Source organism: Oncorhynchus nerka, linkage group LG21 (genome assembly GCF_034236695.1).
Source record: "Oncorhynchus nerka isolate Pitt River linkage group LG21, Oner_Uvic_2.0, whole genome shotgun sequence".
Lineage (NCBI taxonomy): Eukaryota > Metazoa > Chordata > Actinopteri > Salmoniformes > Salmonidae > Oncorhynchus > Oncorhynchus nerka.
This window is the reverse complement of record NC_088416.1, coordinates 30,073,046-30,098,804: the sequence shown is the minus strand read 5'-3', so window position 1 is coordinate 30,098,804 and position 25,759 is coordinate 30,073,046. Positions and strand designations below refer to the sequence as shown.

General features: G+C 43.6%; 1 protein-coding gene and 1 pseudogene across 1 annotated transcript; one reads left to right on the top strand and one right to left on the bottom strand.

Annotated features, from left to right (window-relative positions):
* Positions 1-10,311: 10,311 nt before the first annotated feature.
* On the top strand, positions 10,312-16,350 carry LOC115103509 (epithelial membrane protein 2-like). The gene is made up of 5 exons (XM_065006562.1): positions 10,312-10,419; positions 13,020-13,102; positions 13,641-13,743; positions 14,567-14,707; positions 14,800-16,350. The coding sequence occupies exons 2-5, from the start codon at positions 13,025-13,027 to the stop codon at positions 14,961-14,963; spliced, it is 486 nt and encodes a 161-aa protein (XP_064862634.1). The 5' UTR covers positions 10,312-10,419; positions 13,020-13,024; the 3' UTR covers positions 14,964-16,350.
* Positions 16,351-16,621: 271 nt separating this feature from the next.
* LOC115103508 (germ cell-specific gene 1-like protein) lies at positions 16,622-19,881 on the bottom strand (annotated as a pseudogene).
* Between the last annotated feature and the right edge of the window lie 5,878 nt (positions 19,882-25,759).

The window sequence follows — 25,759 nt, the reverse complement described above, 5'->3', positions numbered from 1 at the left end:
GGCCAAGGTGACAGCAGAGGCATTCGCTAAAGGCAAGAGGACAAATGAATAGAATAGCCTAGTTATGCATCATTCACACCCACACACCTTGTGGTCAGACTTAGGCTCCTTTTAGTCCATTATTGGGCTAACTTTACTCCTTATAGTCCAAGGACCTTACATGTTTTGTTAAAGGCGAATTGGCTCTGGAAGCCAAAATAGTCAAATACTCCATCTAAAAAGTGAATCAATTCTCAATTGCAGTATGTTTCTAGAAACATAAATCCCTCTACTTTCATATCACATCAAAAATCATTTCACAAATGAAATGACTGTACACTGTTTTTAACACAGTTGCAGCCAATAGTATTTTTTTAGTGACGACTCAAGTTTGTGGCGTCCGTTTTCCATTTACACAAAGGTGTTCAGAGACGCAGATAGCTAATTAGCTAAATAGTCCACTGTCTTCCGTGTGATTCTGTACGTAAATCCGCGACACTCCATGTAATATGATATGCTACGTTTCGTATGGTGTGTATTCATTTGTATAAAAAAAATGGCTAATTTCAGCTAGTCTAGGGATTAAGGTTAAAGTTAAGTAACCTTCTGTCTTGTGTAACCATACCAAACTAATTTGAGTGTCCCAGATTTACTCTTACTATGTCACGTCTAGGCTGGGGAACCCTAACGCTATAAAAAGGTGTGTATCAATTTAAGTTTTTGTTTTTATAAATGATGTCTTGCTGATATGAAAGATAAGGAAGGTCCTTATGCTTATAATACCCTAACCCAAGCGATGTGTGTTACTGTTCAGACCGAGCGTCAGGGCTCTTTAAAAAAACTCCGCTGTACAGAAGACACCTTTATCCAATGACTAATGTGTAACGGAACTGAGAGTCATGATCAACGGGATAGGTCACTGTCCGAATTACATCTGTCTACTAGCAGATGTAGGGCTCTTCTCCCTCTGAAAGTGAGGGTCATAGTCTCATCTCCACATTCTACCTCTGGCTCCGTTCTCAACCAGCTCTCTGCTTTCGCTATCTCACCTCGAACTCGGATCTTTCCTGTACGCACTCCTAAAACAGACATAACATTAGCCTATTATGCATACTTTGAGAAAGGAAATACGTGGCTAGTCAAACTAAACGGGATAGGTTGAATGGTAGAATAGCCTACATGACAAACAGAGCCCACTTATAGCTTACCTGGAGTTACTGAATCTGAGTGGTTCTCATCGTTTCCTGTGATGGAAAACTTTTCACGATGTAAATTCTGAATTTTTCCTTGATTGCAATCGCTATTACTGTATGATTTAAATGGCAAATCTTCCGAATGCTTCTCCTCGTGTTGTTTGGCATGGTACTTGCCGTTCTTATCGTTGAATACCACCATTCTAGGTTGAAAACGCATCCGTTTTCTACCCGAAACTCGTGAGAATGTAAAGTAGGAGGATACCGTACACTTTTTGTTTAAAATACATTGCCAATATGATTGTTTCTCAACGTGCATCAACACACTGGGACGAGGCAAACGGGAAATGTATATACCACATGTATTCACGTATTCAAGTAGTCTTAATTGGCAATTATTCTCAACAATGGCATGCCGATTCCAATTATGCTTGTCAGTTCTACATGGATATATAATTTCAGGCTTGCTATATAATTTACCATAATACAAATCAAGTTGACACTTAATCACAATTACGTTAGAGATGACACGCTCTCTTCTCTCCACAAGAGGGTGGCATTGTCATATGCAAGTCAAAGCACACATTGAATTATCAAATCCCCCCGAGGAGCCTCTGACCATTCTACCTTTACCCTGGTATGGCCAAGTAACCTTACGCAGTTCCTAGAACTTTGCTTTGTTATTATGGTAGGAAAATAAACCATAATCTGCTGTAGCACAAGAACATCAGCAATTGTTGAGAGGTGAACCTGACCCTAACCAAGTTTCACTTTTGAATGTATGGGTTAGGGAACCTGCTTTTGTACCAACCCACATGATGTAATACTATAGTATACTATGGTATGAATAATGTAGTATTACTATATTTATACACTATAGTATTCACCGTAGTGTTTTAGCAGAGTAGTGTATTATTTACTGTACTGTATTGTTTTTGTATCTTTGACATACAAGTGGGGTCTTTGTATATATATAGTAAGCACTACACAATCGAAGGATACTACAGTGTGAGGTGTAGTATACAAGACAATTATATAGTAAGTACTACATATGATCAAGGGATACTACAGTGTGGAGTATATTATTCTACAGTATACTATAACATTCTATAGTAAGCACTACACGATTGAGGGATACTACAGTGTGGAAAATAGTGTTCTATAGAATTGTATAGTAAGTACTATAGTAAACTGTAGTCTTTTTTTGTGTGGGAACTGCCCTGAAATCTTTTGTATTGAATGTAAACAGTTGTTGGAACAACCAAAACAACGAGTCGCTACATTTCTTATCGGTTTTCTGTTACTACATTGGGCTTCATGTCCCTTAAAGCTATGCCATCTAGCAAATGTGTGCATCATAGGGATTTTATTTAGCGTTTCCTTTGTAATATCATCACTATAACCATTGCTATTATTGTCATAGTGACACTGTGTCACCACATGACAACATCAATGTTGATCATTATCAACCGAACAGGACAGTGGCATGAATTGTACAGACAGCAGTAGGCCTAAGAGTGACTGAAAAACAAAAACACTGTACTTTCCTCTTTTATCAGGCATACTAACTATTGTAATATTCAAGGACCCGTAAGTAACAGGGAATTCATTGAAACTGAGCATAATGTACACTAACTGAACCACACTATTCAATAGGCTACATGAAGAGGAGTGTACAGGGGAGGAGAGGGGGTTGATGGGCGAGGCAGAGTGATGACTCATATTGTGAGTTGCCTAGCTACCAACAGTCAGGAGTTGTTTTCTTTTCAACGTTTCAAAGCAAAAAATATGTATGTCTGGATTTCATTGAGAGAAAAGAGGGAGCGGGGTGGTAAACGAGGGCCGAGCAGGAAAAGGAGGAGGGACTAAACAGTCAGAGAAGGAGGAGGAGGAGGGACTAAACAGTCAGAGAAGGAGGAGGAGGAGGGACTAAACAGTCAGAGAAGGAGGAGGAGGGACTAAACAGTCAGAGAAGGAGGAGGAGGGACTAAACAGTCAGAGAAGGAGGAGGAGGGACTAAACAGTCAGAGAAGGAGGAGGAGGGACTAAACAGTCAGAGAAGGAGGAGGAGGAGGGACTAAACAGTCAGAGAAGGAGGAGGAGGAGGGACTAAACAGTCAGAGAAGGAGGAGGAGGGACTAAACAGTCAGAGAAGGAGGAGGAGAAGGGACTAAACAGTCAGAGAAGGAGGAGGAGAAGGGACTAAACAGTCAGAGAAGGAGGAGGAGGGACTAAACAGTCAGAGAAGGAGGAGGAGAAGGGACTAAACAGTCAGAGAAGGAGGAGGAGGGACTAAACAGTCAGAGAAGGAGGAGGAGAAGGGACTAAACAGTCAGAGAAGGAGGAGGAGGAGGGACTAAACAGTCAGAGAATGAGGAGGAGGAGGGACTAAACAGTCAGAGAAGGAGGAGGAGGAGGGACTAAACAGTCAGAGAAGGAGGAGGAGGAGGGACTAAACAGTCAGAGAAGGAGGAAAAGGAGGGACTAAACAGTCAGAGAAGGAGGAGGAGGAGGGACTAAACAGTCAGAGAAGGAGGAGGAGGAGGGACTAAACAGTCAGAGAAGGAGGAAAAGGAGGGACTAAACAGTCAGAGAACTAGGAAAAGGAGGGACTAAACAGTCAGAGAAGGAGGAAAAGGAGGGACTAAACAGTCAGAGAAGGAGGAAAAGGAGGGACTAAACAGTCAGAGAAGGAGGAAAAGGAGGGACTAAACAGTCAGAGAAGGAGGAAAAGGAGGGACTAAACAGTCAGAGGAGGAAAAGGAGGGACTAAACAGTCAGAGAAGGAGGAGGAGGAGGGACTAAACAGTCAGAGAAGGAGGAGGAGAAGGGACTAAACAGTCAGAGAAGGAGGAAAAGGAGGGACTAAACAGTCAGAGAAGGAGAAGGGACTAAACAGTCAGAGAAGGAGGAGGAGGGACTAAACAGTCAGAGAAGGAGGAGGAGAAGGGACTAAACAGTCAGAGAAGGAGGAGGAGGGACTAAACAGTCAGAGAAGGAGGAGGAGAAGGGACTAAACAGTCAGAGAAGGAGGAGGAGGGACTAAACAGTCAGAGAAGGAGGAGGAGAAGGGACTAAACAGTCAGAGAAGGAGGAGGAGGGACTAAACAGTCAGAGAAGGAGGAGGAGAAGGGACTAAACAGTCAGAGAAGGAGGAGGAGGAAGGACTAAACAGTCAGAGAAGGAGGAGGAGAAGGGACTAAACAGTCAGAGAAGGAGGAGAGGAAGGGACTAAACAGTCAGAGAAGGAGGAGGAGAAGGGACTAAACAGTCAGAGAAGGAGGAGGAGGAGGGACTAAACAGTCAGAGAAGGAGGAGGAGAAGGGACTAAACAGTCAGAGAAGGAGGAGGAGGAGGGACTAAACAGTCAGAGAAGGAGGAGGAGAAGGGACTAAACAGTCAGAGAAGGAGGAAAAGGAGGGACTAAACAGTCAGAGAAGGAGGAGGAGAAGGGACTAAACAGTCAGAGAAGGAGGAGGAGGGACTAAACAATCAGAGAAGGAGGAGGAGAAGGGACTAAACAGTCAGAGAAGGAGGAGGAGGGACTAAACAGTCAGAGAAGGAGGAGGAGAAGGGACTAAACAGTCAGAGAAGGAGGAGGAGGGACTAAACAGTCAGAGAAGGAGGAGGAGAAGGGACTAAACAGTCAGAGAAGGAGGAGGAGGAGGGACTAAACAGTCAGAGAAGGAGGAGAGGAAGGGACTAAACAGTCAGAGAAGGAGGAGGAGGAGGGACTAAACAGTCAGAGAAGGAGGAGGAGGAGGGACTAAACAGTCAGAGGAGGAAAAGGAGGGACTAAACAGTCAGAGAAGGAGGAGGAGGAGGGACTAAACAGTCAGAGAAGGAGGAAAAGGAGGGACTAAACAGTCAGAGAAGGAGGAGGAGAAGGCACTAAACAGTCAGAGAAGGAGGAGGAGAAGGGACTAAACAGTCAGAGAAGGAGGAGGAGAAGGGACTAAACAGTCAGAGAAGGAGGAAAAGGAGGGACTAAACAGTCAGAGAAGGAGGAGGAGAAGGGACTAAACAGTCAGAGAAGGAGGAGGAGGGACTAAACAGTCAGAGAAGGAGGAGGAGAAGGGACTAAACAGTCAGAGAAGGAGGAGGAGAAGGGACTAAACAGTCAGAGAAGGAGGAGGAGGAGGGACTAAACAGTCAGAGAAGGAGGAGGAGGAGGGACTAAACAGTCAGAGAAGGAGGAGGAGGAGGGACTAAACAGTCAGAGAAGGAGGAGGAGGAGGGACTAAACAGTCAGAGAAGGAGGAGGAGAAGGGTAGATCATGTGCAAACTAAGTGAAATGTAGCAATGTGAAATCTAAAAAAAGAAGTGACAGAGAGGGAGTGGATCAAGAATAAAACCCTGACCAGTCACCACGGAAACGGGCGGCTCCACAAAATATCAGGATTTCTTTTGTATTGAATGTAAACAGTTGTTGGAACAACCAAAACAACTAGTCGCTACATTTCTTATCTGTTTTCTGTTACTACATTGTGCTTCATGTCCCTTAAAGCTATGCCTGACAGTTTACTTTTTCTTCTTAAAAAACAACAACAACAGACTGCTTTAAGACCTGTTGGAATTCGCCTTGCAGGGACCCACGTGAAAAAAATACTATAGTATTCTATCGTATAAATACTATAATATTCACTGTAGTGTTTTTGCAGACTTTACTGTAGTATTCACTGTAGTGTACCTTTATTTAACAAAGTAAGCCAGTTAAGAACAAATACTGATTTACAACGACGGCCTACTGGGGAACAGTGGGTTAACTGCCTTGTTCGGGGGCAGAACGACAGATTTTTACCTTGTCAGCTCGAGGAATCGATCCAGTTAACTATAGTATAAATACTGTAGTTAAAGAAAATGGTAGTATAAACTATGGTTATTTATGTAGTGCTTTTGTGGATTGTAGTATACAGTAGTATTTACTGTAGTGTTTTTGCGGACTGTGGTATACTGTAGTATTTACTGTAGTGTTTTTGCGGACTGTGGTATACTGTAGTATTTACTGTAGTGTTTTTGCGGACTGTGGTATACTGTAGTATTTACTGTAGTGTTTTGCGGACTGTGGTATACTGTAGTATTTACTGTAGTGTTTTTGCGGACTGTGGTATACTGTAGTATTTACTGTAGTGTTTTGCGGACTGTGGTATACTGTAGTATTTACTGTAGTGTTTTTGCGGACTGTGGTATACTGTAGTATTTACTGTAGTGTTTTTGCGGACTGTGGTATACTGTAGTATTTACTGTAGTGTTTTTGCGGACTGTGGTATACTGTAGTATTTACTGTAGTGTTTTTGCGGACTGTGGTATACTGTAGTATTTACTGTAGTGTTTTTGCGGACTGTGGTATACTGTAGTATTTACTGTAGTGTTTTTGCGGATTGTAGTATGTATTGTAGTGTTTTTGCGGACTGTGGTATACTGTAGTATTTACTGTAGTGTTTTTGCGGACTGTGGTATACTGTAGTATTTACTGTAGTGTTTTTGCGGACTGTGGTATACTGTAGTATTTACTGTAGTGTTTTTGCAGACATTACTGTAGTATTTAGCTTACTATAGTGTTTTTGTTTTATTATCTTAGACGTGGAGGCTTTTTCCTTCAGGAAACCTACTGGAGAAATACTAAAAGATCACATTTTCCATAACCTTTAAATAGTAGGACTGGGGTCTGAACGGATAGCTCAGAACTTCTACTCTTTTATATAACCTGTAGGTAACACAATACTGTATGTGGTCTAAATGTAAAAATGTAATGTAATACTTGGCATGTAGGTTTCTCACTTATTTTTTTGCGGGCATTACTGTAATATATACTACAGTGTTTTTTTGGGGGGGATAATATTGAGTATTTACTATAGTATTCTACAGTATACTTCAACATTATATAGTAAGTACTACACATTATCGAGGGATACTACAGTTATAGTATTGTATTCTACAGTAAAATACAGTTTACTATCATTCTATAGAAGGTACTGTAGTATTCTATAGGAAAATGTAGTATTTTTTTAAACGTGGGGAGCATTGAGAAACCCCAGACGAATCTAAAGGAACCACAGACTGCCACAGTTTTGCCATTACAGGCCTCAACTGATCACTGTCCCCATCATCCCCAGGGAAATCAGAGTGTTATGCAAAAGTAGATATAATCTCATGAAACCAAAATGATAATGACAGAGCAAATCAAATGTCATTCTCATTCTGGTCACGTAAAGGGTAACACAAATCACAGGATGTCCATGTACTCTGCATAATGATATCATTTAGTTTCGAGGCTTACATAAAATCACATTGATGTGTATGTCCTAGGACCTAGTCCAACTCCACCTGTTTCTGGCTGACCTATGACGGCACCTGGCTGACCTGAATGTTGCTCCACCTTAATTAGGCTCATACGTCTCTTACTTTGGCTGGCTTTCCAGTGGCTTACCAGGTTTTACCACATAATCACAGACCCCTACTACTTTACACTTTCCTCTTGAATCTCTCTGCCCAAATATTGTCCCTGGGATCTCTAATGGAGGGAGTGACCAGATTTAGCAGCCCTCACTACACTAATATGGGTGGTAGCTGCACCTGGGCAGTTTCAAGGGGCTTGATCTTGCTTGTGAATTACTTGTGCATTACAGAGAATAATGTATGTGGAAGGAGCATGCCACAACATGGAGATCATGGGAGTAGTATCCTTCAACTGGCAGCAATGTTCCCTCTAAGCTGTGAGCGCGTGTGCGGGCGTGCAGCTCCCCGGGACTGCCATGCAGAAGAAATATCAGCGTGCAGAGAAGCACGAGATTAAACTTCCCTCAACTTTCTAGAGTTTCCCCCCTTAGTTAACACTATAACACTATACATTAGCTGCTACTGTAGGCTGAACAACAGAACACCCATTACCATGTTAAAATGTTATGTGATGCCTTTTCTCCATTGTTTTTGATGGTAGGCTACTTTGGTAGGCCTACATTATGATCAAATAGCCACAGTAGCCTACTTGACCACTGTTAGTTCTAACTTAAAGCGGGTACATCCTCGGTGTTCACAGTAAACGCACCCGGGAGTGGCACAGAATTTTCACAAATTTCAAGTTTGCGTTCAACAGATCTGAAATTTGCTCAGTGATGAAAAAACATGAGAGGGAACATTGACTGGCAGGCATAGAATTAGACAGTCCATTTGCCCCTTTGATCCAGGTGCTATTCCCTGTAGGATAGGGAGCTCCTTTCACCTCCCACTGTGTGTGTGTGTGTGTGGCATTAATCTGAGGGCCAGAAGGGTGTGATCGTGTGTGTGTGTGTTACAACGGCACCATGACATCAGTGTGTACCTTACCTGTATAGGAAACCAGTCAAGCGACAAGTGGGAGTGAAGGGATGAGTGAGATCCCAATAGCCTCATCCCAATTAGTCAACACTGGGTAGGGAGAGAGTTTCAACACACTGTTTTTGATACAGGCTATTATCTGTTCTGACTCATTAAACAGTTTTCTTTAAAAATTACCCAGCAAATCCCCTACATAGCCTAGCTGTCTTTCTAAATGTAAACCTAGCAATCAGACCTCCAGGACAGTCATGTTGCCGTAGACAGACTCAGACAGGCAGAGACCGGGGAGAATGACACAGTTAACCACAGCAGATCATTTGACCATTGTAAAGCGACGTGCTTATGGTCTTACTCCCTTTGGCACGTGGACACTGGAACTGTTTCACACGGCCGTGTGGAAATACTCTGTCAGTGAGCGGCCCTGGGAGCTCCTCCGCGTTGAGTCACAAGCGGCGTGGTCTTTCTCAACACTCCCAGAAGTACCGGCAGACACTCAGCCCTCCATGGAATGAGTTTGACACCCCTGCTTTAAGGGCTCTGGTTTTTCCAGTTTTGATTAAGGAAGGGAAACGAAGGGCTGATTGTTGATGAAACGATCCCATTGGTCCTCTCAAAAGCTACACAGGCAAGTTAGTTGTTCATTTCACTGGGGTCCCGCCCAGCTCGGGACCAGCTTCCATAGGCAGGCAGAGGCAGCAGAGATATATAGTAGGCCACACTGTACCCAAGCTAGCTTACCTCACCTGTCAGGTAGGTGGGGCCGATACACCCTGGAAAGAGGCAGGCTAGACAACATTTCTAAATTCCCTCTCTGCCTTTTTCTATATTTGAGGCCCAGTATTTGAGTTGCCTGTCTCCCTAGGGGCTAGGGTGTATCCTATTGGATTTGTGACAGTCACAGCCATAGTGTTAGGTGTGGGGAGTCCCCAGTACATCTTTAGAGGTTACTCCGCATTCCATGACTTTGACCCAAGTGAGGAATCGGGTTTGTGGAATCGTATCCACCAATAACCCAGTATGTGACGTGCCCATTGGATAATACTTTGAGGTCTGAGAGTCACTTGGCCAAACATGTCTGAAACCCCATCATTACCCTGTGACATCACCTGAGGCTGCTGAAGCACTCTGTATGTAGCACATTACCTCAGCAGAGGTCATCAGAAGTAGGTTTCTTTCACCCTACGTATATTGTCAGACTATGGTCCTAGATAGTGCACTATATCTATCAATCAAGTGTGAATATGAGTTGTAGTTGTGGGAAACTGGTTTCTCTCACTCAGGCTATGACTTGCACTTGTTACCTCCTCCTCTCCCTCCCTCCCTTCCAACCAACTACATTCCTTCATTCTGACTATCCTCCCGGAGAGAGAGCTTTGGAGGGGGAATGGAGAGAGGGGGTGGGGATCAGGCAGAAACACTACACCCACCACGTCAGTGTGTGGAGATACAACAGCAACAATGTGGTCGCTCTGGCTACTACTGAGTCTCCATGGCAGCAGGGATTTGAATTCATGACAATATTTTGGGAGTTCCCCAAACATCAGTGGGTGAGTCAGTGTGCTTCCTCTGAGTACTCATGGATATAATGGCCTAAATAGACAGAGTGACAAAGACATAGCTAGAACATTAAAAACAAATACTCCACCACAAAGTTGTTGAAATAGTGGCTTTTGGGTAATTGCATGCATGTGAGACAGAGAGGGGAGGGGGGGAGAGACACAGAGAGAGAGCGAGAGAGAGAGAGACAGAGAGAGGGGAGAGAGAGAGACAGAGAGAGAGGGGTGTGGACTCGAGGAAAAGAGGGAGGGAAGTGGGTGGAGGTGTGGTTGTGAGTGTTTGTGCGTTCCTTGGCGGCGAGGGCTGAGTCTGACATTTGGAACGTAGAGAGCAGAAGGAATTGGGCTTCAACAGAAAGGCTACCATCAAAAAGTAAGTTGAAAATGTGTGTTCTCCTTCAGAACTCTCAACTCTTTGACGTTCTCTTCATGTGTTTTTTAAATGATAATAGCCTACATAATAGCCTATATGCCTGCCTTCTATTTTATTACTCTCAAGACTAATACAATTGCACACAGTCAGTAGAGGAGTGAATTAATTAGAATTGTAGCTAGCACGTCTTTTGTAATGCAAGTGATACTGGTAGTTTATTCCTTTGCCAGGTAAGTTCAGTGTGGGTGTGTTCAGGTAATTGATCAGGTAGTTGGTTCTGAAACAAACATTACAAGGTGGAAATTGAAATGCACTGCAATTCTGAAACTTTAAGTATACATTTAATTAAAGTTCCTAATGCACACGCTTTAGCCCATGAAACCTGTCCTGTCATTTCTGGTAGGTAGCTGAGTGCATGATGGAACTATGCTCCATCCTAGAAGGTAGCTGAGTGCATGATGGAACTATGCTCCATCCTAGAAGGTAGCTGAGTGCATGATGGAACTATGCTCCATCCTAGAAGGTAGCTGAGTGCATGATGGAACTATGCGCCATCCTAGAAGGTAGCTGAGTGCATGATGGAACTATGCTCCATCCTAGAAGGCAGGGAGTTTGTCATGAATTCAGTGTTTACTCTCTGTGACTCTGGCAAACTGCTGAGGTTAGATAGGGTGTACTTTGTATTTCCTTCACATAACAGAACAGCAGCTGTCAGCTCAGACAGTCAGAGGTTTAATTGTCTAAGACTAGCTTGAGTTCCCTCTTCATTTGTCCCTTCAGCACTTAGATGAGAAGCTCTCGTATGAGAAATTACACAGACCATATTTTGTGTTCTCAAATATTTACACACAGTTGAGCTAACTAAGAAGTACTTGTTCCCAATTACAGTCATTTTGATGTGTACGTGGGCGGGAAACAACTAGGGGTGGGTCGGTGTGGATGTAGATCACATGTCTGGACCCAACCCAGACCAGCCCTTTATCCCAGAGAGGTTCCCTGCATTCCAGATGGCCTCTCGCCTCACTCTGTCCACACCCACCAGATCCCGAGCCGCTCTATTGCCAGTAGTAGGGGTGGGAAGGAACTCGAAAGTGTATCCGTGAGTTGTTCTCACAATATGATTGTATTTAGGAAAAACAAGCATCAAGCAATCTCGCCTTCTCTCTACTGAGAATGGCCATTCAAAAAGTCATTCATTTTTTTTTTATTGTTTATGGTCTTTACTGAATAAATAAATCAAATAATGGCCATTGTAATTGGTGAATTGAGATTGTTTATGAATATTTTGAGTTGAGCTGCCTAGCTAATCTGAACTGGTTAAGGCAGGTGTTCTCAAAGTGGGGTCATTCAAACCCACTAGCAATGGATTGCAGTGGGTTCGCAACCACATCTCAAAATATATATATTTAAAACATAAATTGTATGATATGAATATTACTAACAACAACAGATGTAAAAAATAAAACAATGTCCAAGGGATCTGTGGAGTAAGTTTAGGGGTTGTAATAAAACACAATGCAATATTATTAATCTACAATATGTTCTTAACTCCGGGTGACATGGGCCTGGGAAGCTCACAGGGATATTGGTATCCACAATAGTTTTACATAAATGCAGTGTAATTCAATCTTTAAAACTGCAAAGTTCTCTCTCTGCCACATGACAAAATCTGTAGAACTGCAGGAAATTAGCTTGGAAACGGCAACATTTTCTCTCAGATGGCAAGAGACGAGCCTTTAAAATGTTCCTTCCAAGGGCCCAAAACTTGGTTTGGGCCCTAGGAAGGGCCACACACTGCCGTAGTCATGGCAATACTCCTTGTATGCTATTATTATCTAACTTGAGTTGTGTTCTGATTATGGGGGGGGGGGGGGGGGTTACATGATGAATTTACTATCACAAAAGGGGTCCCCGGCCCCATAAAGTTTAAGAACCCCTGGGTTAAGGTGTGTGTTTATTTGGGGGAGGTGGGGCAGGCAGGGGAGTAGGTATTTTGTGCAGTTATTTTAAGGAGTGGCGGTTTGTTGCAAGCTACAAACAAGTTACAACTCGTCTCCTGCCGACACTTCCCCCTTTATCCCTCTGATTTTCTCGCTCTCTGTTTCCCAGGCCTATCACTACCTCACTTGACCAATCACTATGTCCTATCTCAAATCTCTTCCTCTGAATCCTTTAGATTCATTTTTTATCACGCCTCCCTCCATTTCTGTTAGTGTGTGTGGCTATAACCCATCAAGAGTTATGAAGCCGCGCCCTGGAGGGGTGCAGACTCAGGCCTTCCATCATTAATGACTGCCTGGTTCAAAGTGCTGAAGCCAAGCCTCACAGTGCAGCCTTTGTCAACATCCATATCTAATAGTATTTAATGAGAAAAATACATGAGATTTAAAGCAACTTTCAATAAACCAAAGGACACTGTACAGCAAGAGTACAAAACAATAGAGTATCTGATTCCTGTCACTCATGTTAAGCCCTGTGACAGTGTCTGTGTCCCTCAGTCTCCCTTTATTTGATATGGTATAGAACAGGGAAGTGTTTGACCAACTTTTAACCAAAAATATATATATTTTCTCCCCTCCCTTGTTCTGTCTTTCTCTCAGTCATCATGTTGGTTCTTCTAGCCGGAATCTTCCTCCTTCACCTCACCAGCATCATCCTCCTCCTAGTGGCAACTATCGACAATGTAAGTAATCCCCTACTGCTCATCCTCCACTTAGTTCTCTTCATGTTGACATAGCCCTGTGGAGCTACACATGAGTGCATGTCTCTTTCACTATGTCTGTGGAGTGTTGAATCAAAAGATGAAAGCATGCTATGTTAGCCCTCATCGGCTCAGGCCTTTGGTGCTGTTCTGTCAGTGTTCCACTTTGGTATTCTGGACTACATTTCTGAGCTCACTCTCACCCCTGAAAGAAGATGGGTGACAAACAGGTTGGCCAGTGTTTCATCACTCTGAGTGTGTGTGTGTACCTGTGTGTTATCGTCAACATTGAGGCTGCATAACCATGCACTTTCTCCTGTGTGGGATTCCAGTGAGTGTTTAAAGGCCTGTTGTAGTGAGAGGCACATACCTGGCTGCTGTGGTATGCTGCTATGTTCTACCGATGTACCTTCAACCCATTGACTGTTATCCCTGTTCCTGGACTTCCAAATGCATGTGACCACACAACACATGAACCTGTGGATGTCCATTGACTATCTCTCCTCTCTGTCCTGTCCAGGCCTGGTGGATGACAAAAACGGTGTCCACTGATGTGTGGGCCAGGTGGATACTGACCAATGGAACCTGGAGCTCCAACGATCTCCCCGGCCAGTACCCTCAAGGTAAGCCTGGGCCATACTGAACCGCTGGGCTAAAATGTAAGGAAACATTCTCTGTGGAAAAAAAACAGCACTGCAGGAAATTAGCATTGCTCCTGGATATACAGTATATGTAAATATCATCCTACATGTGAATTAAATGTTTTCTTTATGTCTCAATTCACCCCAAGATATACATTTTTGCAGCACAGAAACAGGAACAGTGTAGTTTATCCAGGATGTGGGTTTACTGCGCTGGAGGTTTGGTTGAATTCAGGGTAGAGCTCCATAACAACTGTCAGACTAAGCCTGCCATCTAACCTGTCTCTGTGTGTCTGTCAGTGTGAAGCATGATTGATCAGTAAAGCACTCTATTGCCCAACGAGGGAGAACAATGCCATTTTCTCATAGAGGAAACTGAACAGGGTGTGGCAGGATCAGAGACATGGTTGGGGCTGGTGGGGAGGTTCAGATTTGCTTGAGTACATACACTGAAAGTGCATTACAAATACATTGAGTCTGTGTGTAGACCTTTAGTGAATGTGTGGTCAAAAGTATGTATGTAGCAATATTGTAACTCTCATAAAGTGTTTTATTTGATTGCTGAGAAACCCTTTTACAACCTATGAAATGAACTCGTCTTAAATCCTCTCATAAATATTCTTTAGCACACAATGTTCCACATTAAAATACTTTCATTGTGTCTCTAAAAAAACAGAACTGCCCCTTTCACCTCTGCATTCCAGAGCGTGACACAACACTGTTTTGTTAATATGGTGTTGATTTCTGGGTGTGTCTGTTCTGTAAATAGTCCTTACTCAGTGTCTGTCTCTGTCTCCCTCTACAGAATACCTCCAGGCAGTGCAGGCTAGCTCCATTCTGGCCTGCATATTCTCTTCCCTTGGCCTGTTTGTGTTTGTGGGACAGCTCTTCACTCTGTCAAAGGGACAGAGATTCACCTTCTCTGGCATCTTCCAGCTCCTAGCCTGTACGTATTGCCCTAAACACTTTCAATCTTCAACCTGTTAAACAACTAGTTCTGTCTTTGCTTGATGTTTGTCCCTCCCTGCCTCCCTCCAGGCCTGTGCATCATGATCGCTGCCTCCATCTACACAGACATCTTTCACAAGAATGAATCGGATGGTTGGTATGGCCACTCCTTCATTCTGGCCTGGATCTCCTTTGCGTTCACCTTCATCTCCAGTATAATCTACTTTGTCCTGCGAAAGAAGACCGCAAACTAGAAGCAGAAGACTAGCCCAAACCCAAGGGACAGGCTCAATATCTTACGATCTGATTGTTTTTTGTACAATTAGGTATGGATATGAGTGTGGGATACAAAAGGGGAGAGTTATCCACAGATTTCTGGCTTGAATTTTGATTCATGTATCTCTTTTGGTTCCCTGAAGTGTGTCTAAACATATTGTAATAACTTACCTGTCCTGCCCACAGTTATAACTTACCTGTCCTGCCCACAGTTATAACTTACCTGTTCTGCCCACAGTTATAACTTACCTGTCATGCCCACAGTTATAACTTACCTGTCCTGCCCACAGTTATAACTTACCTGTCCTGCCCACATAGTAATAACCTACCTGTCCTGCCCACATAGTAATAACCTACCTGTCCTGGCCACATAGTAATAACCTACCTGTCCTGGCCACATAGTAATAACCTACCTGTCCTGCCAACATAGTAATAACCTACCTGTCCTGCCCACATAGTAATAACCTACCTGTCCTGCCCACATAGTAATAACCTACCTGTCCTGCCCACATATTAATAACATACCTGTCCTGCCCACATAGTAATAACCTACCTGTCCTGGCCACATAGTAATAACCTACCTGTCCTGCCAACATAGTAATAACCTACCTGTCCTGGCCACATAGTAATAACCTACCTGTCCTGCCCACAAGTCCATGTTTAGTTTTCAATATAAAGTGGGACAACATTTTCAAAGTGAATGAAACTTTTACATCCCTCATATTTGTTGAAGGTATAGGGGAGTCAGAGAGTATAGACTGACAGTATCTCATTATTTCAGAATCATAGTCCTGAACTATTCTTGCTTACATTTGATTTATTTCTCAATTAGGCTCATAATAAAACAAGGCCAAAACTCTCAAAACCAGAAGAATGAATTGACTAGTGCCGCAAACAGAATCCAATTTGAGAAACTGTCAACGATCATTACCCCATTTGACTTACAGCCCTACTGTAGTGTGCTGAATAAGACAAAAATATGATGTATTTGCCAATGTCCATACATTGAATGGAACATTAGTACTAACCTCACTGCTAAATGGACCACTCCCCTTTTTAGTTATGTCATTATTTTTGCCAATTATTTTATGCTTTGTACCATTAGTCTTATTGTGTAGGTTAACTTCCGTCTGTCTGAATCAACCCCCCCCCCCCAGACACACCCATGGACTGACAGACAGACAGACGGATAGATCTTGAGTGCCTTGAAATCTGACAGAGCACATTTGCTCGTTGCACATTGAGATATGTGTAAATATGAACATGTTTGGTTACACATTGTGCTTTGTATGTCTAATGCAATTTTATTTTTGTTACTATTATCAGTATGATAATAATTTGTATTAAAACCTGATTTAAATCTCATTTCTCCTGTCAATGCTAAACAATTCAATATTAATCATATAATTGGCGAAGGAGGACAGATTGCAGGAAGATGAATGATACCTAGTCACTGGTAGAGGGGCACCACAGTGAAACTGACAGAAGGCAAACTAGTCTGTGAATGAAATCATTTTTCACATTTTCACAAAGTTTTATTTACAGCATGGATACAAGTTTGGACAGAGAGCTTCAGACTACACAGAGAGCTTCAGACTACACAGAGAGCTTCAGACTACACAGAGAGCTTCAGACTACTTCACACTGATTTGCTCTGTCAAAATCCAAATGCATGTTGGCTCATAGGTAAGTATCACACACATACAGTCAAAGTGGGCTGTACTCCTCATCTGAGTACTCCCTCCCCTCTTCCTCCATCTCTCTGCCCCTGTCCTCTGAGTAGTACTGGGGTGTGTAACTGTGGACGGACAGGGGTAGAGTGATGGAGGGAGAGGGGAGGGAGTGGCGGTGATAGGGGGACAGGGGAGCAGGGTGGGACGGGGGAGGTGGGAAGTATTCAGGGTGGGGGAGTGTGTAGCAGTGGGGAGGGAGAGGGAGTGGATGAGTGGACGGGGTGATGAGGTTGGGGGTGGCGAAGGGGAGTCATAGTAGGGTGACAGGGGTGAGAGTTCTGGGGATGGTGGGGACATACAGGGGTGAGGGGGCGGAGGGCAGTAGTAGGGGGCCGGGGCTAGCAGGGGCTCTATGTCAGGGAATCGAGGGGGGTACAGGCGGGCTTTGCGCCTACGCTCCATTACAGTCTTCTTGGTGTAGTTGTTGAGGGTGGAGACTCCTGACAACATGCAGCAGGTAAAGGCCAGCCATGCCACACTAAGACAGAAACAGAGTAGAGAGACAGAAGCAGCAAGGAGGATTGTGTTAATCTGAACCCATGTGTGGAAGCCTACAAACATATTTCATACCCTTATCTTACTAAAACACAACTGCTACAAGGCATATGTGATATTGCAATATATTTGAGATGGACAGAGGTCTTTAACAGGAGCCCAGGCCTCATGAGAGTCATTGAGATATCTCTCTTATTTAAAGGGGAAAATGTAAACACTTTGAGACCAAAGAATCAAGAGAGCACACTGAAGATCAGAGAATAAGTAGTGGTACAGTAGTAAACAGTGTGTGTGTGCAGACTCACTAAAAGCCCCAGGAGTAGCCATAGCTGTGTGGTTTGAAGTCCTCTGGACCCATAGAGGCAGTAGTCTGAAACACCTGCATGAACATCATGTGAGCCACCATTCCCAGTAACCCTAAGAGAATTAAACAGACATTGAAAGCTTTTATGTGGATTCCATCAGAGGGACATTTTTATTTCTCATACAAGCACTGATTTCATTAATAGCTTTATTAAAGATAGTTTTACTTGCAATGACTGTGATGTGTGGTTGTCTTACCTACGTTAGTTGGGACGCACTGGTTGTAAGTTGCTCTGCATAAGAGCTTCTGTTATAACAGGTTTTCCCAAACTCGGTTCTGGGGCCATCCCCCGGGTGCACGTTTTGGTGTTTGCACTACACTGATGACTCAAATCATTAAAGCTCGATGACTAGTCGGTTACTTGAATCAGCTGTAGTGACGACGACTCAGAACCGAGTTTGGGAAACCCTACGCTAATTGATTAAAAAAAGATAGAATCTAAATTCAAATGTGTACCTCCTAATATAGTGAAGACTGCAGAGTAGGCATTGAGGAGCTGTCCCCAGATCTGTGAGGGCCAAAAGGCATCCAGACACAACTGAAGAGACAGCAGCACACAGCTGATACACAGCAGCCCAACATACATGAGCTCCATTGACACCGACAACCACAACATTCCTGCAGGGAGAGAGAGGACGATTACAGTACAACTGTGTCATGACTGTACAATGTGTACCAACATACAATCTTGACACTGCAGAATCATTTACCTTTTTCACCCCCTGGAGTTAAAGAAAGAAAACTGCGACACTTTTCCTCTAAAAAAGAAAATACATGATTATTTCATGAATAAAACCATGATCATCTATCAGACAAGGTACATTTATGTGTGGGACAGATTACACACATAGTATCAGGAATAGTGGTCCTTGAGAAAACCTTTCTACCCAATGGGCACACATCATTTCAACTTGGGTAATATTTGGTTTAGACAGTTGTTCCAATGTGTTATCACTGTGCTTTCAACCATCTAAAAGCACAATCAAATGTCTGATCTTTGGTTCATTTGTACTACAGTTTGTGTTATCACTGTGTTTCATCTAACAGCAGAACCAAATAATCTGGATTGCAGTTAAATAACATTAAAAAGGTAGATTTAACAGAGAAAGTGAAATGTAACCATACTTTATAAGTCATATCATCACTAATACTATTTAGGCCTGTATAGCATCTGCAATTCAACCAAAATATAGACAACACATACAGTAGAGGCTTAGGGTTTCAAGCTTTGGTTGATTTGAAATGTAATCTTCAAGTTAATCATTAACATGTTGGATTCACGTCTCCATCTAAACCAAACATCTAAGTTAAAGAACAGGACTAAATAAGTGCATTTAAAGTTTGATTGAATTAGATTTAGTCCTGTTCTTTCATTTAGATTTTTGGTTTAGATGGAGACTTGAATCCAACATATGAATGATTAATTTGGAGACAAATTGGCTCTATCAAGTCTTCTCCAGCCCCAGCTTTAGGGTGTTGAGTTCAGTCAAGGCGGGGGGTTGAATAATATAAACCTTTCTCTCTACCTGGTCATAATCCATAATTAAGTCATGCTGTTAGAATCTAAATCCCCCTGAACAGAGCACCGATAATAATCCTCTTTATAGAGTGCAAGAGCTCACACACACACACACACACACACACACACACACACACACACTCGTACCCAGACTCTCATTGCGTTTAATCTCACCAGCGATATTCATTTTGATCCTCGCTTCCCATTGTTACATCACTGTGTGACTGCAACTCCCCCACTTTGAACCCACTATATTCAACTCCCCCACTTTGAACCCACTATATTCAACTCTTGGGCACAATCCTAGAGGTATTAAAGTTCCAACCATTTTCACCCCCCAAAGTCTCACCCCAGGCGTCAGTGTAGATGTTCTCCTCACAGCTCATCCACATGCCTGCATGGAAGGCAGGGAAGACGAAGCGGTCGTCCCCCGTCTCCCAGGAGAACTGGATGGAGGTGGAGTTATGCGAGACCCCAGGCACAGGTATGCATTTGGTCAGTTTGTTGGCCGAGCAGAGGGGCTTGGGGACCTTCTGACTGCCCTCACACCAGTAGGACGACAAGAGGGCCATGGCCCCCAGGACCAGAGACACTAGCGTCTGGAAGAAGGTGAGCTTGGGGGACCGCACCCAGGACAGAAACGACATGATGAAGGGAGAGAGAGGGAACCTGGGGTGGGAGGAGGTGTTGGAGAGGGGGAGAAGAGAGAAGTTGTATTTTAACAGCTGGTCAAACACTCCCTCAGTCTATACTATATAATGACAAAGGTAGACGGGCCCACTTCAGACACAGACTCTGTCAGAGCACTTAACATGACAGGAATCAGATATGGACGTTGACAAAGTCCATCACTGTGAGGCTCGACTCCAGCTCTGTTTTAAACAGTATTAAGATAGTTGAGAGAGAGCATATGGAAAAGGAAAACAAAGTATTCAGAGGAATTGCCAACCCAACTGAAAGAAAACAATCTAATCCCTCAAAGTCTTTCCTTGCTTGGACACCCCTCACCCCACTTTATTTTGACCTCCACACATAATTGGAAGAGGAAGTGTAAACTCTAACATAGCCTATTAGCTACAAAGGTAACTCCGAACACATTTTCAATAAGAGCAGCTGTTTAACAAAAGTTAGACATGTGTTGGGAAACACTTATGTCTAAGTTAAGAAAGCTTACCAGCAGCCAGAGGCACTTTCCGTACTGGTAGCTTATTCGTAGGTGCTTTTTCAAAGCCTGTGAGAGACTCCAGTAAGTGTAATACCAAATACACTACAAACTCTGTTTACAGTGCATCCAGAAACTATTCAGACACCTTGACTTTTCCCACATTTTGTTACATTACAGCCTTATTCTAAAATGTGGGTAGCCTAGTGGTTAGAGCAGGTAGCCTAGTGGTTAGAGCAGGTAGCCTAGTGGTTAGAGCAGGTAGCCTAGTGGTTAGAGCAGGTAGCCTAGTGGTTAGAGCAGGTAGCCTAGTGGTTAGAGCAGGTAGTCTAGTGGTTAGAGCAGGTAGCCTAGTGGTTAGAGCAGGTAGCCTAGTGGTTAGAGCAGGTAGCCTAGTGGTTAGAGCAGGTAGCCTAGTGGTTAGAGCAGGTAGCCTAGTGGTTAGAGCAGGTAGCCTATTGGTTAGAGCAGGTAGCCTAGTGGTTAGAGCAGGTAGCCTATTGGTTAGAGCAGGTAGCCTATTGGTTAGAGAGTTGGGCCAGTAACCGAAAGGTTGCTGGACAAAAAAACATTTTTTTTAAATAAAAAAATCTATTTCACCTTTATTTAACCAGGTTGGCCAGTTGAGAACAAGTTCTCATTTACAACTGCGACCTGGCCAAGATAAAGAAAAAAACAGTGCGACACAAACAACACAGAGTTACACATGGAATAAACAAAAGTACAGTCAGTTACACACTAGAAAAAATCTATGTATAGTGTGTGCAAATGAGGTAAGATTAGGAAATAAATAGGCCGTAGTGGCAAAATAATTACAATTTAGCAATTAAACACTGGAGTGATAGATGTGCAAAAGATGAATGTGCAAGTAGAGATACTGGGATGCAAAGGAGCCAAAAATGTAATAAAATAAATAACAATATGGGGATGAGGTAGATGAATCCTCAAGCTGACAAAGTAAAAATCTCTCGTTCTGCCCCTGAACAAGGCACTTCACCCACTGTTCTCCGGTAGGCCATTATTGTAAATAAGAATTTGTTTTCAACTGACTTTCCTAGTTAAATAAAGGCAAAAAATAATAATTCAATACCCCAAAATGACAAAGCGAAAACAGGTTCGCAAATGTATAAAACGTAAAAAACAGAAATACCTTATTTACATAAGTATTCAGCCCCTTTGCTATGAGACTCGAAATTGAGCTCAGGTGAGCTCCTTGAGATGTTTCTACAACTTGATTGGAGTCCACCTGTGGTAAATGCAATTGATTGGACATGATTTGGAAAGGCACACACCGATCTACAGTATATAAGGTCCCATAGTTGACAGTGCAAGTAGAGAAAAAACCAAGCCATGAGGTTGAAGGAATTGTTCGTAGAACTCCATGACAGGATTGTGTTGAGGCACAGATCTGGGGAAGGGTACCAAAAAATGTCTGCAGCATTGAAGGTCCCCAAGAACAAAGTGGCCTCCAACATTCTTAAATGGAAGAAAGTTTTTGAACCACCAAGACTCTTACTAGAGCTAGCCGCCCGGCCAAACTGAGCAATCGGGGGAGAAGGGCCTTGGTCAGGGAGGTGACCAAGAACCCGATGGTCACTCAGAGAGCTCCAGAGTTCCTCTGTGGAGATGGGAGAACCTTCCAGAAGGACAACCATCTCTGCAGCCCTCCACCAATCAGGCCTTTATGGTAGTGGCCAGACGGAGGCCACTCCTCAGTAAAAGGCACATGACAGCGTCCCTGGAGTTTGCCAAAAGGCACCTAAAGGACTCTCAGACCCTGAGAAGCAACATTCTCTGGTCTGATGAAACCAAGATTGAACTCTTTGTCCTGAATGCCAAGAGTCACGTCTGGAGGAAACCTGGCACCATCCCTTCGGTAAAGTATGGTGGTGGCATGTCCTTGAGTGGCCCAACCAGAGCCCGGACTTGAACCCGATAGAATATCCTTGGAGAGACTCGAATATAGCTGTGCAGAGACGCACCCCATCCAACCTGACAGCTTGAGAGGATCTGCATAGAAGAATGGGAGAAACTCCCCAAATACAGTTGTGCCAAGCTTGTAGCGTCAGACCCAAGAAGATTCGAGGTTGTAATCGCTGCCAAAGGTGCTTCAACAAAGTACTGCCTAAAGGGTCTGAATACTTACGAAAATGTATATTTGGGGTTTTACCCCTGTGCAAGAGGGCGGGTGTAGTTTGAGACGGATTACATCCCTAATTATATAACTGAATGACAAAGAATGGGAGAATACAAATCGAAACGGTAGGAAGACCAGCAGGACTAGAAAATGTCAGCAATTACAGGAGAAAAAAGCTTTTCTGTTAATCCTATAGAACAAATAATGGCTCAAATGTTCAGAAGCATTGACGTCAGACAGTAAGGATCATTTGAAAGAGAAAGGACCCACCTTCTTCAACCTGTCTTATTTCCTCTTTATCTTCAGTTCTTCATGTAGTGAGTGTAGATTGTGGTAGTATTTAATGGACTCCTATTCCTCTACCCGTCTCCTCTCTCTCTTCTCTTCCTCTCCATCAGATAGCATGTCAGTGATTCAGTGTGTTGACCCTCACACTAACCTATGTGGAGTGTGTGGCTGTCACTCTTCATGATACCGCTTGGTCAGTAAGTCAGGGTGCTCAACCGAGCCTTAAGCTCCCCTCTTCTTTAATCTATTGATACAACTCTAAATCCACAGTGGACAACTCCATTCAATCTGTTCTCATTTTCCTCCATTTCATCCACTCTTTTACTCCTCCTGTCTTCCTGCTTTCTCTCGAACTGGCCACACTCTCCTAATACCACCAGTTTGAATATAGTGTACCAGATATAGTGTGCTAGAACCACAGCAACTTTCAAAGTAAAATGTATGACTTCACATCACTTGAACATTAATTACACCGTATGATGTATTTCATCTCACAAATAAGAAACTCCTGGACAAATTCTATTCCCACACAGACATGCTCCTGGTAGTTAGTCTCAGAGACTTTCCATAGAACTTTACCAGAATGGTAAATCTCCCATCTGTTTTTCCTCAGAACATCCTGAATAAATAGCATATTTTAACTATTTTATTTCTTGTAAGGTCTTGATTCAATCCGTAGTGCTGAAGATCTGCGCTGTAGCGCAATTGAAATGTAAAGGCCCAGCGTAGTCAAAATTCTGTTTTGCCTGTGTCTTATATCATATTGTACAACAGCTGTAAAAGCCTGAAAAATTTGACCTGTGTTATTTCCTTATAGTCAGTCTGGTTGAAAATACACTGGAAAAAAACATGTAACCGCAACATGCAACATTTTTCAAAGATTTTACATAGTTACAGTTCATATAAAGAAATCAGTCAATTTAAATAAATTCTAATCTATGGCTTTCACATGACTGGGGCGAGGATCAGAAAAACAGTCAGTAACTGGTTTGACCACCATTTGCCTCATGCAATGCGACACATTTCCTTCAAATAGAGTTGATCAGGCTGTTGATTGTGACCTGTGGAATGTTGTCTCACTCCTCTTCAATGGCTGGGGGAAGTTGCTGGATATTGGCGGGAACTGGAACACGCTGTCGTACACGTCGATCCAGAGCATCCCAAACTTGCTCAATGGGTGACATGTCTAGTGAGTATGTAGGTCATTGAAGAACTGGGACATTTTCAGCTTCCGGGAATTGAGTACAGATCCTTGTGACATGAGGCCGTGTATTATAATGCTGAAACATGATGTGATAGCGGGGGATGAATGGCACGACAATGGGCCTCAGGATCTCGTCACGGTATCTCTGTGCATTCAAATTGCCATCGATAAAATGGAATTGTGTTCATTGTCCGTAGCTTATGCCTGCCCATACCATAACCCCACCGCCACCATGGATCACTCTGTTCACATTGACATCAGCAAACCGCTCGCCCACACAACGCCATACACACCGCCTGCCCGGTAGAGTTTAAACCGGGATTCATTTGTGAAGAGCACACTTCTCCAGCGTGCCAATGGCCAACAAAGTCAGTTACGATGCAGAACTGCACCCTGGTGAGGACGACGAGCATGCAGATGAGCTTCCCTGAGACGGTTTCTGACAATTTGTGCATAAATTATTTTCATCAGATGTCTGGGTGGCTGGTCTCAGACGATCCCACAGGTGAAGCCAGATGTGGAGGTCCTGGGCTGGCGTGGTTACACGTGGTCTGTAGTTGTGAGGCTGGTTGGACGTACTGCCAAATTCTCTAAAACGACATATGGTAGAGAAATTAAGGCAAAATTATATGGCAACAGCTCTGGTGGACATTCCTGCAGTCAGCAATCCAATTGCACGCTCCCTGAAGACATCTCTGGCAATGTTACAACTGTTACAGACCTATATCCATCCTGCCCTGCCTATCTAAGGTCTTCGAAAGCAAAGTCAACAAACAGGTCACTGACCATCTCGAATCCCACCGTACCTTCTCCGCTGTGCAATCTGGATTCCGAGCCGGTCACGGGTGCACCTCAGCCACGCTCAAGGTACTAAACGATATCATAACCGCCATCGATAAAAGACAATACTGTGCAGCCGTCTTCATCGACCTGGCCAAGGCTTTCGACTCTGTCAATCACCATATTCTTATCGGCAGACTCAGTAGCCTCGGTTTTTCTAATGACTGCCTTGCCTGGTTCACCAACTACTTTGCAGACAGAGTTCAGTGTGTAAAATCGGAGGGCATGTTGTCCGGACCTCTGGCAGTCTCTATGGGGGTGCCACAGGGTTCAATTCTCGGGCCGACTCTTTTCTCTGTATATATCAGTGATGTTGCTCTTGCTGCGGGCGATTCCCTGATCCACCTCTACGCAGACGACACCATTCTGTATACTTCCGGCCCTTCCTTGGACACTGTGCTATCTAACCTCCAAACGAGCTTCAATGCCATACAACACTCCTTCCGTGGCCTCCAACTGCTCTTAAATGCTTGTACAACCAAATGCATGCTTTTCAACCGTTCGCTGCCTGCACCCGCACGCCCGACTAGCATCACCACCCTGGATGGTTCCGACCTAGAATATGTGGACATCTATAAGTACCTAGGTGTCTGGCTAGACTGTAAACTCTCCTTCCAGACTCATATCAAACATCTCCAATCTAAAATCAAATCTAGAGTCGGCTTTCTATTCCGCAACAAAGCCTCCTTCACTCACGCCGCCAAACTTACCCTAGTAAAACTGACTATCCTACCGATCCTCGACTTTGGCGATGTCATCTACAAAATAGCTTCCAATACTCTACTCAGCAAGCTGGATGCAGTTTATCACAGTGCCATCCGTTTTGTTACTAAAGCACCTTATACCACCCACCACTGCGACCTGTATGCTCTAGTCGGCTGGCCCTCGCTACATATTCGTCGCCAGACCCACTGGCTCCAGGTCATCTACAAGTCCATGCTAGGTAAAGCTCAGCCTTATCTCAGTTCACGATGGCAACACCCACCCGTAGCACGTGCTCCAGCAGGTGTATCTCACTGCTCATCCCTAAAC